Source organism: Corylus avellana, chromosome ca7, assembly GCF_901000735.1.
Source record: "Corylus avellana chromosome ca7, CavTom2PMs-1.0".
Classification (NCBI taxonomy): Eukaryota; Viridiplantae; Streptophyta; class Magnoliopsida; order Fagales; family Betulaceae; genus Corylus; species Corylus avellana.
In genome coordinates, this window is record NC_081547.1 from 4,873,701 (window position 1) to 4,888,576 (window position 14,876).

Below are 14,876 nucleotides of genomic sequence, written 5' to 3' on the forward strand. Positions count from 1 at the left end.
GTTGTACTTTTTCGATAAAAATACATATTCATATTCCTTAGTTTAGTGACGAGAGATATGTCCTAATTGGAACCAAACCAATTAGAGATGAAAGCCACGTGTAAAAAAATAGATCTAAAGGTCAAATGTTTGCCATGTCAATTTTCATGATATGAACCACAAATACCGTTAACAAGGGCTTCATATTTGTTTTGTTTTGTTTTTTTTTTTTTTTTTTCATTTTCTATCTTTTTGCAACTTTCATGAATATTCTTTTGAGTTTGTGCTGTCGATAGACTACTATCTATTAATCAATAGAAGCTGTGGAGGATTTGAAATGGTTCTTGAATAAAGGTTTGGAACCCTCTTCCAACTCGTGGGTTAAACATGCAATGAACAAATAAAAAAATATTCGGCCAAAATCTTGGGGGAACAAAGAAAAAATATTCAGCCCAAGGCTTGGGGGAAGGTTCCAAACCTTCATTCAAGAACAATTAAATCCTCTAAAACTTCCATTGGTTATAGATAGTAATCCCTAGAAGGCACAAGCTTAAAAGAACATTCAAGAAGAAAGGAAGTGATTCAAAATTTCAAATGGAGAAGAAGCAACATGGACCTGAATGGAAGAACTTCAATGCAAAATGAAGAGTTTGTCTTGTCAATGGTATTACCTTTAGGATTAACTGACTAAGGTCTCCTGCGATTCTTAAGATTTAGACAGTTCATTCAAAATGAATTATTTCAATCTTGCCACATAAGCCATTGAAGGAAAAAAAAAAAAAAAAAGTGAAGGGGTGGTCTGCTTGAGGTGGTCGGTCACTCCTCAAGATGGTGATTGGCCATTCCCCCAGGGGGTGTTTGACCACTATTTTACTCTTTGAGCGAATTGTCGATCGCCTCAAAAGAGTGGGGGAGGGATAGGGTAGTGCGACCACCTTCGAGGGTTTGGGGCAATCAACTACCCCTCATCCCCAATGAGATGGTCGATATCTTTCTTGGAAGTGGTCAAACCATTCTATCCACCTTTTGGAGTAGTCGAACCAGTCATTTGGGGCGGCTAACCACCCTTCAAAAGGCGAGGAGATAGATGGCCATTCCATTGAAGGTAAAATGGTAAGCCCCCTCTTTACTTGCTTTACTTTTTTTATACTTGTCCTTAAAGACTTATGTGGCAAGATCCATACATTTTATTTATTTTCTGCACCGAATGCTTTTTTTTTTTGAATCAATGACAATAATATTCATTCTTGGTAGGTATTTAAACTTTGGCAACTTCTGAAATTTTGGATAAATCAAGCGTTTGGGTTATCAATTTATTTTTGACTATCTAAATCATATTCACCAGTGACAAGTGACAAACCAGTAGCAAGATCAAATGTTTGGGAAAAATGCCAAAAGCAGAAATTTCTTTCTAAACACGATATTAATTCACAAATAAGTAAAATCTCTTTCTTTCCTATAAACTCTAGTTGAACTAATGCTTCCAAGAGAAAATCTCCAATGCTGATCATAAGCAGATCACAGCAACTGAATCATCAGTCTTGAGAGAAGTGTCACCATCTCGACCTTTTTCTATCAACATATAATTATTTGAGTATTATTTGGGAATGTATATCTTTTCAAAACCTACTCAGCTACAAGCTTCATCAATGTATACCTTAAGCACCTACTCTCTTGCTCCATAACCCCCTGCTAGGCCTCAGAATTTGCTTCAGTAAAGCCATTTTGGGAACATTCCAGTGCTCCACATGTCTGAAGATTTTCATGGAGAGCTCAAGAATGATAATGTTGGAAAGATAGAAAGAATGTATAAGATTGTGAAACTTTTACCTGCTTACTTTTCCTGATTGTGTGTCAAAATAATACTCTGTATACCCAGTTGCTGCAGCATAGAAGAGGTAGGTAGATACACAGGTTTAGTCAATATAACAGGTTTGTTTTTTGTGAATATGTTATGATGCCTTTAATAGAAGAAACTGTTTACAAAAGAGCGCCAATGAGTTCATTGGCTAGAACAATTTGATGCATAAGAACATAATACATACCAGAAAGAATGGGCTTCCAAGGAAATGACATGATACAGCTAAATCGCCAATGCCCAACTCCCTTATCCTGCAATCACAGGAGGATTTGATGTCTGAGATGGCAAACCAGGAAACTTCAAATGATAAAAGAGACGTGGAATGAGGGCCGATTGGGTGTGTGTTTGAAGTGCCTATAAGTACTTTTAAAATTTAAAAAGCTCGTTTAAAATAAAAAAATATATGTTTGATAAAAAAAATTGAAAGCGTTTTTAAAGGTCTAAAAAGTTTAAAAATTGTCAAAAATGCCCATAACGTATTTTTGACGTAAGCTTAAAAATAAAACTTTTGTCAAAAAATATTTTTTATTTAAAAACTTTATTTCTCAACCGCAACCCTAAACATGAGATTCCAAAGCTCACCTCAAAGTCTTCCCACTTCATCAGCTGCTTACTTGACTTTTCTATAAGGTACCCAAAATTTGTACAATTCCTTTTGAAACGGCGAAGCCCTTTAAAGGAACCAGCTGGATCGGCAAATTCACAATCCTCTTCATAAGCATCAAGTGTAAGGTTCCCTAGTCATTGGAAAAGGGAGAATGTTCAGTTAGGCCAAATCGTCTCATAATAGATAAGAGGGAAAAGGGAAGAAATTTCTAAGGCACGACAGAAAAAAAGTCAAATTGGACTAAGAAAACCTGCAATTGAATTTCAAAACAAGCATATGAAGCAACAAAGAACATAGCCCGACAGCCCTCTTCTGAAACAACAGAAAGGGTTTATCTGTGTATTATGCTTGTGGCCACAGGCTAGAGAAAATGAAAATCAGAATCTCATATAAAAGCTAAAGTTTCAGTAAAATTTGTTTACGGGGGTTTGTCTAACCTGTGACGAAATATGATCTTTCAAAGTCATCTTTGATGGTCTCCACAACTATGGCACGCTCAATCACTGCTGACCCATCTCCAGCAAGCTCAAGAACTCTTTCAGGAGCTTCAACATTTGACGGGGAACGGAAGAACGAAGCAGCAATTCCCAGGAGCTCAGAGCCATACCAAGCTATCTTGAGCAGCGCATTCTCGGGTTCGGATTCTCGACTACTCGAAGAATTGCTTCCTGGGTTCTCTCCATTGCATCGCAATCTGTACTTTTTGGGACAGTAATTTGGTTTGAAAATGAGTGTGTGGTGGTGGGAATTGAGATGGGGAGTGATGGAAGCAAAGGAGAGAATAGCTGCCATGTTTCTACAGAGAGAGAGAGAGAGAGAGAGAGAGAGAGTGTTTGGTAGTTGGAAGTTGGAGCCGTCTCCCGCGGGTTCTTTCAAGTATCTTAGGCCTAAATAACGGCAGCCATAGAAAACCGAAGCAGATTTTCTATGGCCAGGAGCACACAAGTGCTTCATCAAGTCGGGTCAAACGAATGGGCTCACTGACACGGACCCGAAAGCTAATTGGTTTATTTAGGGGATTCGGATTTCTCTTCTTTTTTTTTTTTTTTTTCCGAATTGCCATTAATTTGATCAAAAAATGTGAAAAAAAATATCCTATAGAGAGCCTACATGTCTCATCATGTGAGCACCCGGCTGTCCGAAGCCTGGTCGGACACGTAAACCCTATAAGAATTCTCTCATATTTGATATTCGAACTCCATACAACAAAATTGTTAAGAATTTTTATTCCTAACCGGAATAGGATTTCCTGTTATTAGACCGTTCAAATTTTTAGAGAAAGGTTGCAGAATAAGACGACAAGTAGGTCCTGCAGCCCTTCTTTTAAGTTGCAGAAACTTCTTTTGTCATCTGCCCCACCCAGCCCAACCCCATGTTTATAGGAAGAATTCACGTCGTTGTCTACCATACAAATTACTAGAAAATACAAAAAAAAGTTCCTCAAACAAAAAAATACAATGAAAGCTTCGTCATTTGTTGTCCCTTTATTTCTCTCAAGCCACATTCGGAGTGCTAGTGAAAGGTCAACATTACACTACATTTGTCAACGAATACCAAACCTTTTGAAAACTAAAATGGGCCACTACTTGGAACTGCCAAGTCCAAACACAAAAAAAAAAAAAAAAAATTGGTTCGTATCATGGGTTACAGACAAAATCTAAGACATACTTTTCTAAAGGGATTCTTGGATTCTTCAAATCAATGCCATACATGTCACTTATTTCCCTCTCTTCAGAAAGACTCGCACATTAATTCCCTTGGTTGGGTTGTTCCTTTCTCTCATTTCTTTTTTTGATAAATAAAAAATAATGAGAAAAAAAGGAAAAAAGGAAAAAAAGAGAGATCAGTAGAGACATGAATCACTTCAAGCAAATGAGCAACCTTGTACATTACTTGAAACATTCTCCAGGGCTTGCATCAGCATATCATCTCAATTGCAGCAGGTAAATTGCAAATCTTCCTAGGAAGGAACCCTAAATGTTCTCCATCAGATTGAATGTATATGCTGCCACCGCCTGAGAGGTGCTCCACTTCAATTGACTGCACACTGCAACAGAGACAAAAAAAGGTTTAAATGGTACCAGTGGCGACGCCAAGAGTCCACTTTAGTGTTAATTCAAAAAAGACATAATAGATTAGTAACTGATCAAATTTAATCGCCAGTAAAATATTAAAGAAATGAGAATTACATGCATTTTTGTATGCTAATAGATAGTTTATTAAAGTTAAATTGAGTTTTCATACAAAATACACCAATTTTTGTTTTTTCTCCAAAAAATTAAAACTAAAAGTACAATGCTTCATGAACTTTGATTTTGATATGTAGCACCATACTCAAAAGTAATTTTTAACTACACAAGTTCATGAATATAAATTTAATATAGCAATATCTTAGTAGCTGAAATGCATCTAAGGTAAATCAAAATACTAGCACATGCAACACACCTCAAATAAACCAGACCACAGCAAAAGGAGAGTGAAAAACTTGATTACAGAGTACATCCTCAAGATGAAAATCAAGTCTAAAGAAATTCAAATTACAAGTTGTTACCTACCACAATAAGCTGCTCCTAAGTCAAAAAGTGTATGAAAATTTGGGGGTCACAGAAGGTGTTTAAATATTAAGCATATGAAAATTTACACTCATTTTTCAGAAATAACAATGTAACACATCACTCATAAAGAGAGAGAAAACCTTTTTGAAGATACATTTTCCACCGATAAATGGGTTCCCTTGTATAGCTTATGTAATTTTAGGATAAAGTCATACCACTTGAAGTCCTGAAGAATCACAACCTGCATAGAAAGTTTTTGGCAAATTCAAATTTAAAGGCAAAGCACCTAATTTGAATTATTTAAAACAACTGGCAATCAGTTAGGAAGGAGATTCACAGGAAAACTTTTTTACCTCCAAATTTCCGTTGCTAGGGTGAGCGTTTGGTGTAATCTTCATGCCACCACCAAAATATTTAGCATTTCCTATGCAAATGGCTGTCACTTGAGAATATACTTCCCACTCACCCTCATTGACCTATAACCACAAACAGCATATAAACAAAACTTTTGGTGCAAATAAAAGAAGACTAGAATTCTGTAATGTTAAGGAAAAGTATAAACTATTTTTTTGAACTTTGACTGCACTGACCCTGATTCTAAGGTCTTCATTACGGTGCCCCACAAAGGCTTGCAAAGCACCAAGAACGTAGCACAAATTTCCGAATCTCTTGTATCTAGAAGCATAATAACCTGCCTTTGCACTCCTGCAAAATTTTATAGATATAGTAGTGACATATTTAATATCAGCTTTAACGTTCAATCTAAAATCATCAAGTTAACCTTACAAATGAATATCAGCAACATTAATGAAGTAGTGTAATTCTCCGTGTTCTCTACTAATAACCCCAACATCTATCCTTGATCTCAGCCCTGAAAAACAACTTTCTTAGCACAGTATAAATGACAAAGTCATGTACATGAAGAATTAGTTAGTGGAAGCTCCTCAAGTCTTGGACCAACACAAGCATGGCACAAGGACAGAAGGATTAAACGAAAACTGAAAGGTACCTTTAGCTATGCGTTCAATGGCTTCATGAGGATCATTTTTCCTGATGAATGTATGAAAATAGATTCTACAATTAATGATCTAGAACATGTAATATATAATTAAAATTAGACAGGAAAATGGAATCAAGAGAAATGAGATCGAAGCGACATGAACTAACCAGCCAAATGTTCTTGCAAAGTCAGACCCAGTCCCCAGGGGTATGAGCTGTAGGAAGGCACAATAAAATTTTATATCTCCTCTAGAAAAATCCATGCAAACCAGATCACAAATCAGACTAACAAGTTACAGTTGACTGAATTTTGCAGTTAAGATGAGCAGAAAGCAGGATCTAAATCAAAACTACCATAGACTGATGGTATCACTCACACCAAGTGCAGTTGGATGAGCAACCTCTCTTTCATGATTAGCAACAGGTTTTCCATCCCAGAAGAAGCCATTAACAACCTGCTTATTGCAAGTCCATGTGGATCAGTAGCATTCTCTTTATTAAATACATTTTTTGTATGAAATAATGTGAATATCATGAATTACCAAGCTTAAAAAATTGCCAAATATCAACTCCTCATATTGTTACAATCCAATAGAAAATTTTCACACCAAAATCTAGAACAAACTTATATTTGCCCGCAATTGGGCAGAAGCCATTGTTTATACAACAGAATACTCGATGAGTAAATTCTTGTCTCTTTATTAAATCCATTCATCCTAGCAAATTGCTTATGTAAATATATGTTTTGAGTTAAATGTAACGTTGAACACCTCATGAAGAGTTCCATCACCTCCAACTGCAATCACAGCATCTGCACCCTCCCGTATAGCCTGCATACAAGAAGATTAAGTGTAGAAGAACTAATAATGACCACCCCTTTAACAGAACCTAAAATAGGTTCAAGCCCAACCTACAAAGGCTCCAATCCCTACCTCCCTCGTTATGTCAATTGCATGAGAAGGACCTGAAGTCAAGGATTCACATATCTGGCCACAATACACAAAATCATCACAAACTGAAACAAATCTCAAGAAAACAAATGACTTTGCACAAATATGTAACAGATGTGGAACATCCCTCAATAGACTGGATAAATGTTGATGTGATCAATATCATCACAAATGACTTGTGAAGGTAAAGAAAAATGAGTTCACTACAAACATTATACATTTAAAATACATTGGAACTCTAAAAAAACTAAAGCACTCCACATCCTCCATCATGCCTAAATAATTACCACAACGTAGTGAAATTCTTTACAATATAATCTAAATAATTTGGATTAGTCTGTATGTGAGATCAAAAAGAATTATAAGAACAAAGAAAATTAAAATGAATCGACTAATTATATAATTGGTTTCATCTAAAATACAAAAACATGAAGATCCTGACATAGAGAAAAGTGTATGTTGACGTATTAAATAAATTATTAAATACTATATTTTTTTATTAACTTAAGCTTTTGGGATAAATAGTAATTTAACATAGTACCATATCTAAAGTCCTGATTCAAAACTGGCTCCACAGGTTACCCATATTTATATTTTCAATTAAATATTTTACCTATTGGGTTTACTTATTAAAGAAGAATTTGAGGCCCTCCACGTGAAGGAAAATCTGCATTAAAGAATAAATTAAACAATTAACTATTTCCTATCAATTTAAGTGTTTAGGACTGAAGTAATGATTTAACAATGGCCACTATCATCATGTCCAGAATAAAATTTTATACATGAAAAATCATCATCACAAGATTTCATAGTGACTTAAACGGGGCGGAATATCTCTCAGGTTCATGCATATTCAGTGTAATCCGAGATAATTAACATCGTTCACTTGACAACGAAAAGAACAAAAAAAAAAACAATTCAATGAAAGAGAGAACTCACATTGCATTCTCTACCGAGGCGGGACCTTAAATACGGAAGTAATTTCTTCCACTCCTTACCCGTTCTACCATTTGCACCTGCTCCAATTTCAAGCCAAAAAAAAATTAATAAGTCATTGAAGCTGAAGCTTTTCGTTGAGGACCTATAATGCTCTTCAATTTGATTGCTCAAAACGAAATAAAGAAAAAGGAAATTGAATAGGCCTATTCTTCGGAGAAAACAAGGAGAGACCTCGAGGATTGACGACGAAAACGATGTCGCGGCGGGGTGAGGTGGAGGAGGGCCCGCCTCGGTGAATCGAACGGTCGGCGGAGAGATCAGGTGCCAGGGGTTGCTCGGCTCTGAAACCCGAGGGTTTTGCCATTGCTACTCCCACTCTTCCCAATGCTATCTGATAGTAAATGCTCGACATCTTTTTGTTTTCCAGTGCTTTTTCGGTTAAGTACCTGCCTTTTTAGATACCTGTCCTTAAACGATGTTCCTGCTTTGTTAGCGCCACTTTATCAGAGATTTTGTAAACATAATCCGTTGACCTCGGATTGGATCCGGTTTCTGGCGATCGTTCTCAAGTACAATATGGTTTTTTTAATTTTTATACTGAGAAGTGAGAACAACAACGGTTTCATAGAAAATAAATAAAAGAGAGAGAAAAAAAAAAAAACGGTTTTTTGAAAAATATTAAAAACTCATTTGAGTGACGACAATTGAAAATATTGATTAAAACTATGAATTTAGCGAGTTTTCTTGTAAATTGTGTTAGGCAATGGGCATTTGGGATTGTGATTTCGCAAGAATAATCTGCGTTTTTAAAATATATCACAAAACATAATACATTTAGTATTACGATTTAAAAAGCATTTCATTTAAAATATGAAAAAAAATTTGCGATTTCTATAAACAGGCTATGTGATACTTATTTGAAAAAGTGCGAATTAAAATCGCACTTATTGAAATCATAATCTCAAACAGACCTTTAGTCTATAAAATTGTTACGTATCTCTTGAACACATGAGAAGTGTGAATCGAAATTTCATTCAATATCTCATTTTTTTTATTTTTTATTTTTTGCCATAAATTATTTAATAATGTTGATGTAGCACTCTAAATTAATTATTATTATTATTTTATTACTTAACAAAGATAAATCCAATGATTAGTTGAAAGTGACACATCAGATTTGTTAGATAAAATTATATCTAAATATATATTCAAATGTTAAACTTCACATCCACCCCTCAATGTTCGATCAAGAGAATCAAGATGCAATGTGCCGCATCTCATAGTGCCACAATTATGGAAAATGACAAAAGCTAACAATCCCAAGCAGAATTTGTAGCTACAGTTGCCGATAGTGGCATCTTTGGAGTTTGGCCTTATCTTTCATGCGAAATGCACTTTAGAAGTTGGCAATTGAGAGAGAGGAACTCTAATCAACTTACAAAATCTTAACCGTTTCTGCTCAAGGTCCATGTGTGGCTTAGATTAGTTAAGCAAGAAATTGCCGACTAATTTTCTACAATTTAGTTTATTAAATTGACATAATTAAAATACACATATTTTTAATTCTCACATATATTTTAAAATTTAATCCAATCTAGTTTGAAATAAAATTTCATTTTAACTCCCCTAGCCTGAAATTAGGGATTAGTCACCAATGTTTAAGCGGTTCAAAAGTTACAAAAAGAATTTCAATCGCTGATTTCCAATGTCATATCATCTCAATACATTTGAGTGAACTTCAATTGCTAGATTGTGGTTGGAACAATATTCTCGATTACTTAGTTTTAGGATATAGCAAGATTTCATCTGCTAATCCATATCTACAAATCAAAATCCACAATCATCAATATCAAACCAACCAAATTCCATCTGCTAATCCCAAATCCATATAAAAGGAGGAGACCATTGAGCTTCAATTTCGATAATGAGAATGGCTTGGCAGTTCTTGTGACTTCCCTGAATACGATTAACAATTACCCCCAAAGAATTTTCCAAAGCCGATTTTCAGTTATTGATCTTTGCTTCTTGTTTCTCAAACAATAGAGAGAGAGAGAGAGCTTGCTATGGCATGAAGGCGTAGATATGAAGGGCAACACAAGCAATTTTTGTTTCTCAAACAATAGACAAGTCAAAATTACTCCGGGTATTAGGGCAACATATTGACACTTTTTTAACAAAGCCATATACCACCCACTTGCCAGTTTCCTTGTTAAGTTCAGCAAATAGTAATGGGAAGTAGGCTAGTAGACTTGCTTAAATGACAGTAAGAAATCAAACTTCCTTAATCAGTCAAAAGCACCAAAGAATTTGATAAAAACAGAGAAGATAACTCTTATAAAGAAGTATTTTCCTCTTCAGAAAGGAAAGACAATAAATATGCCCAAATGATATAAATGTGAAAGACAACTACACAATTACAACAGCATGATTTACACATCCAAATCATTTCCATTTAACATCATCACTAAGGGCATAACGAGCAAACATACAACAGAATAGCAAAAAGATGCAATTCAATCTTTGGTCTTGGGAAAAAAAAGAAGAAAAGGAACACTTATCTCCGCGATCTGCCCCTTGATTTTGAATCAAAATGGTGAGCCTTCAGCTTCTTTTTGCGCATCAAAGTTGTAGTGCCACTACCCTCTCGGAATGGCATCCCCATGAGAGCCAAAAGTCTTTGGGCTTCTTGATCAGTTTTAGCTGTTGTTGTAATACAAACATCCATTCCCCTTCCTTTACCAAGTGCATCATATGGGATCTCCGGAAATACACTCTGTTCACGAATCCCGACGCTGTAATTCCCATTTCCATCAAAGCTGTTTGGGTTTACACCTTGAAAATCCCTTGTCCTAGGAAATCCCAAGTTAATGAGCCGATCTAAGAAGGAATACATTATCTGTCAAAAACAAACAACATGCATAAAGCAAAAAAAATTAATATGTATGGTAAAAGCAATGAATGCCAGTTTATAATCCTGTGGGCAAAGATGCATTACTGAATTCTTGATAATACAGAGACGCACAAGGATGTATATTGCAAGAAATAGGTTATGATTCGTTCAATGTGAGAATGGCAGAGTTTGCGGCAAGTAATCCATTATATTTAAGAAAAAACATGCCATAGGCACATGCAGACAAACACAGAGACAATCTTAAAGAAAACCAATTATAAGGAACAGCAATTTCTTGCAATTAAGTCATTGTGATTTGATGAGCACAGTCATCATCTCTACTATTTCTCTTCTGTCTATTCTCTCTACAATAGTCATGTCAAAATCAAGTGAATAATCATTGCAATGATGTCTACAAGATCGTCTAGAGCATTCACAATGTTATCTGACACATTCAAAAGAGACGATGAAAAAAACTAATAACCATAATAACAATGAAAATTCCATCACATGAGATAAAATGTTTGTGTTGATAGTATAAGATAATTCAGGTCAGGTCAATTTCAAGCACTACCAGTTACAAAATAAGATAAAATTCAATTCAATCGAGAATCAAAATCAAATGATTATATATATATATTATAAAATCAAAAGATGATATGAACCTTTAGGTCTACATACTACCATTACAGACAACAAAAAGCATATATCCCTAAAATCTAAATTGAAGAAATCAATGGAACAAACTTAAGAGCAGCTCAGATAATAAGAACCACACTTGAAGGAACAAAACATGCTTACGCTTCCTCTTAGTGTGACAGCAATCCCCAGTGGTTGACCTTCCCTGATCTTGAAGGTGGCAATGGCAACTCTTGCTCGTGTCTTTATAGGCCTCTGCCCGGTAATGAGTGCCAGGTCATTCAATGCCGCTTCCAAACCCTTTGAGTTCTGCTGAGCATCCCCAATACCACAATTCACCACAACCTTCTCAACCTTTGGAACCTATATATTGCCAAATTGAAGATAGAAAAATAATTCATGATCTATTCCATTTGAAATACTAAAGCACAAAATCTGCTGACAACAAAATGAACAATAACTCAAACAAAAAATCCCAAAAGGCCCCCCATTTTTTTTCCAATCGATAATGTTGTTGTTTGGCTACCAAGAAAATAAATAAAGGAAAACAAACGAAAAGAAAATTTATTTCTATGTTCTGTTTTTCTCAGACTCCAGAAAAATGGAACGACCAGCTCATGAGCTCATCTACGTAGTACTAAACTCTAATTAGTTGATTTTTTATTAATGGTGATTAGTTTTCTCAGTAACCAAACAAAACCCACCTCAAACCATTTCCCTTAAAACAAATATACCTCATTCAATAAGCCAATACACAACTAAAAGCAGTAATAAAAAATCGATATATCATAATCTCCAAAACGCTCTTCTTCAGCTCCAAAATCAAACCCCCATAAACCCCTAATGAGCCAAATCCAGATAATCCAATTATTCATATAATTCATTGATGTGTTACTCTAATGAGTACAAACGAAAAAGATAGTTACCTCGTGGATATTCTTGTACGAGAACTCTTCCTTGAGCTTGGGGATGATTTTCTCGAGGTAGGTGGCTTTGAGCCGATTGACCTTCTCGGCCTCCGACTTCTCCACCAGCACTGCCCCAGTCATCGCCTTCACTGAGACGACCCGAACTCCGTGACTTCCGTGAGGGACTCGGGCGGACACTGGGACCGAAACGAGCGGGAACTGGCCGTGAAACGACGACGTCGCGGAGCGTAAGATAGAGGGACTCGCCATGACTGGTTGTCACACTGTCAAGTGCGTACAGAGCCTTTGGCAGGAGGAGGGTGGGGTTTTAGAGTAAATGATGGCGAAATAGGCTTTAATTGGAAATTATTTACCAGAATGCCGAGGGCTTTGGTTGGTCTTGTGGGTTTTTTGTAAAAATTATAAACAGCAAGGGTAGATTTTAGTGTCCAGCTATCTCTGAATATAAGAGAAGAGGATAAGGGGTAGTCCTAGGGGTGGTTGTGCTACAGGTCGTTCATGATATGTCGTCTTGCGAAAAGATTATGCTACGCGTAGTGGTTGAGTACCACGTGACATCCCGTCGTCTAATCTTTTCGCTATGGACCTCGTTTACACTAATCTTTTCAAGTAAAAACATTTCTCTCAAGTAATAAATTTTTTTTATTACCATTTACCATCACCAGCGGTGGTTGCCTTAAGGCAATTTTTAAGTGGTTAGGTAAATTTATATTTTTACGGGACTGAGTCGAACAATAATTTAATTGAAATTAGTAAGCGTTTGTAATTTCTGTTGTTTAAGTCCCTTCTGTCACATCCAAATAGAGTAACCAATTTAATTGCCTCTTTCTACCTTTTATTTGTGTCTTAAATTGAATTTAATATTTAAATGAAAGGTGTTTGTGAGAAGGCTTAAATGCCCTTTTTTAGACATGATAAACACTTTTGAGTTATACTTGGAATTAATTTCACTCACTTTCTTTCTCGTCAAAAATTTAAAATTAACTCTAAACTATTACTATGACACGTAGCTGTAGTTTTTTTTTACAACCCCTAAACCAAATCCAACACTTTTTAACATCATAATTAAATGAGTCATGATTTATTGTAAAAAAAAAAAAAAAAAAAAAAAAAAGTTATGATTTATATTAATAAAGGATCAATAATGTGCTACATCAAGGAACAAATTATGCTTGGAAAAATATTTACATAGCTGGCCATATGGCCCCATATATAATTCTGGTTCAAGCTTATAATGAAACCCTTCGTTGTGTTGTTATAGATTATTGATATTTGATAATGAATATATTTAGTTTTTATTTATATATTACTATATTAGTTCATTTGTTTCCCTCTTACAGTTTCAGTATATTATGTAGACGTTTTATTTTATATAGTATATATGTTGTGTCACTCTAAGAATAAGGTATTTTTTTAAAATTATCATTTAATTAAAATTCAATTATGATTAATCATAAGATTAATAGTAATTTTAGAAGCCACACTATTCTTTAAGTGATACAATAATAACTTGTAGTATTACTCGACATGAAATATACTTGGATTTTGTTGAAATATGTATTAATAAGTTATAATTGACAATAAACCATACCAATTTTATTTATTTATTTTATTTTTCCCAAGGTAATAAGGTTTAGACCCGCATTTCATTGCCACTTTTTTCCCACCTACCCCTTAAACGTGGGATTATTCTAACCAATGCATAAGCCACCTGCCCCATGTTACTGCGCAAGGACAAATGGGGACAAGACAGACATTACCCTTTTTTTTTTTTTTTAAATAATTAGCATTACTCAATTCAAATGCAATATATATAATAATACCAATGAAATCCATAATAATCAACTACTACCATATCCATAAGAATTTGTAGTCAACCTTGCAAAATGATTATTAGAAAAAAAAAAAAAACCTTGCAAAATGATTGATTTTTTTTTTTCATTACCTATATTTTGTTCACATGCTTGAAAGAATAATACCAAGTACGTGCCAAATGATATAGATTGGGATTCAAATTGCTTACTAATAATTCCAACAATTTTATAAAATAAAATAAAATAATAGATTGTTACTATTTTTTTTTCTTTGACAATTCTGCACAATGGGAGGAAAAGAGGGAGGTGGGATTTTAGTGACCTCCACTTTGTTAGACATAGTTTAAAACTAGAGTTACTCCTTGAAGATTTATTTATTTATATATTTTTTAAATCAAAAAAGAGTGTTACTCAATTGCACTTCATATGAATAATATGGAGAGAAAGCCTGAGAGCTAATATTTATAGCCTGGCTTAGATTGAGACATGAATATTTTTGCAAATGCCGTAAAATTCGGACTAACGCTTTAATATTTGTAATTTTTTTTTTTCTAAAACAAATTGGAGTATTTTGCAAAATGTTAATAGATAGGTGAGATTGTGAACAATTGAAATATGGATATATTGAGAAAAATTGAGCTTTAAGGGCAAAAGTAATGACAATTCAGGGTTCAGTGAAGTTGTCCCTAATAAATAAGTTAAAACTCAATTATT

The 14,876-nt window shown here is 34.8% G+C and overlaps 3 protein-coding genes across 6 annotated transcripts; all 3 read right to left on the reverse strand.

The window, feature by feature from the left end:
• Nucleotides 1-1,326: 1,326 nt before the first annotated feature.
• On the reverse strand, nucleotides 1,327-3,383 carry LOC132187608 (uncharacterized). 4 transcript variants are annotated; one of them, XM_059601972.1, is made up of 6 exons: nucleotides 2,885-3,383; nucleotides 2,423-2,577; nucleotides 2,025-2,091; nucleotides 1,818-1,861; nucleotides 1,637-1,731; nucleotides 1,327-1,551 (listed from the first exon to the last, which is right to left on the reverse strand). In XM_059601972.1, the coding sequence occupies exons 1-5, from the start codon at nucleotides 3,237-3,239 to the stop codon at nucleotides 1,672-1,674; spliced, it is 681 nt and encodes a 226-aa protein (XP_059457955.1). In that variant the 5' UTR covers nucleotides 3,240-3,383; the 3' UTR covers nucleotides 1,327-1,551; nucleotides 1,637-1,671. The 4 variants fall into 4 exon arrangements, with proteins under 4 accessions (XP_059457955.1, XP_059457953.1, XP_059457954.1 ...); XM_059601970.1 differs by having other exon boundaries at nucleotides 1,810-1,861; nucleotides 2,885-3,380; XM_059601971.1 differs by having other exon boundaries at nucleotides 1,327-1,731; nucleotides 2,885-3,382.
• A 603-nt stretch (nucleotides 3,384-3,986) lies between these two features.
• LOC132186373 (sphingoid long-chain bases kinase 2, mitochondrial) lies at nucleotides 3,987-10,074 on the reverse strand. Its single transcript, XM_059600308.1, has 12 exons — nucleotides 8,122-10,074; nucleotides 7,891-7,967; nucleotides 6,934-6,987; nucleotides 6,772-6,831; nucleotides 6,379-6,456; nucleotides 6,170-6,216; nucleotides 6,012-6,052; nucleotides 5,789-5,873; nucleotides 5,593-5,707; nucleotides 5,356-5,478; nucleotides 5,143-5,243; nucleotides 3,987-4,494 (listed from the first exon to the last, which is right to left on the reverse strand). Exons 1-12 carry the CDS (start codon nucleotides 8,300-8,302, stop codon nucleotides 4,365-4,367), a joined length of 1,092 nt encoding a protein of 363 aa, XP_059456291.1. The 5' UTR covers nucleotides 8,303-10,074; the 3' UTR covers nucleotides 3,987-4,364.
• Nucleotides 10,075-10,175: 101 nt separating this feature from the next.
• On the reverse strand, nucleotides 10,176-12,632 carry LOC132186374 (large ribosomal subunit protein uL5c). The gene is made up of 3 exons (XM_059600309.1): nucleotides 12,346-12,632; nucleotides 11,582-11,782; nucleotides 10,176-10,786 (listed from the first exon to the last, which is right to left on the reverse strand). The coding sequence occupies exons 1-3, from the start codon at nucleotides 12,595-12,597 to the stop codon at nucleotides 10,445-10,447; spliced, it is 795 nt and encodes a 264-aa protein (XP_059456292.1). The 5' UTR covers nucleotides 12,598-12,632; the 3' UTR covers nucleotides 10,176-10,444.
• Nucleotides 12,633-14,876: the final 2,244 nt, after the last annotated feature.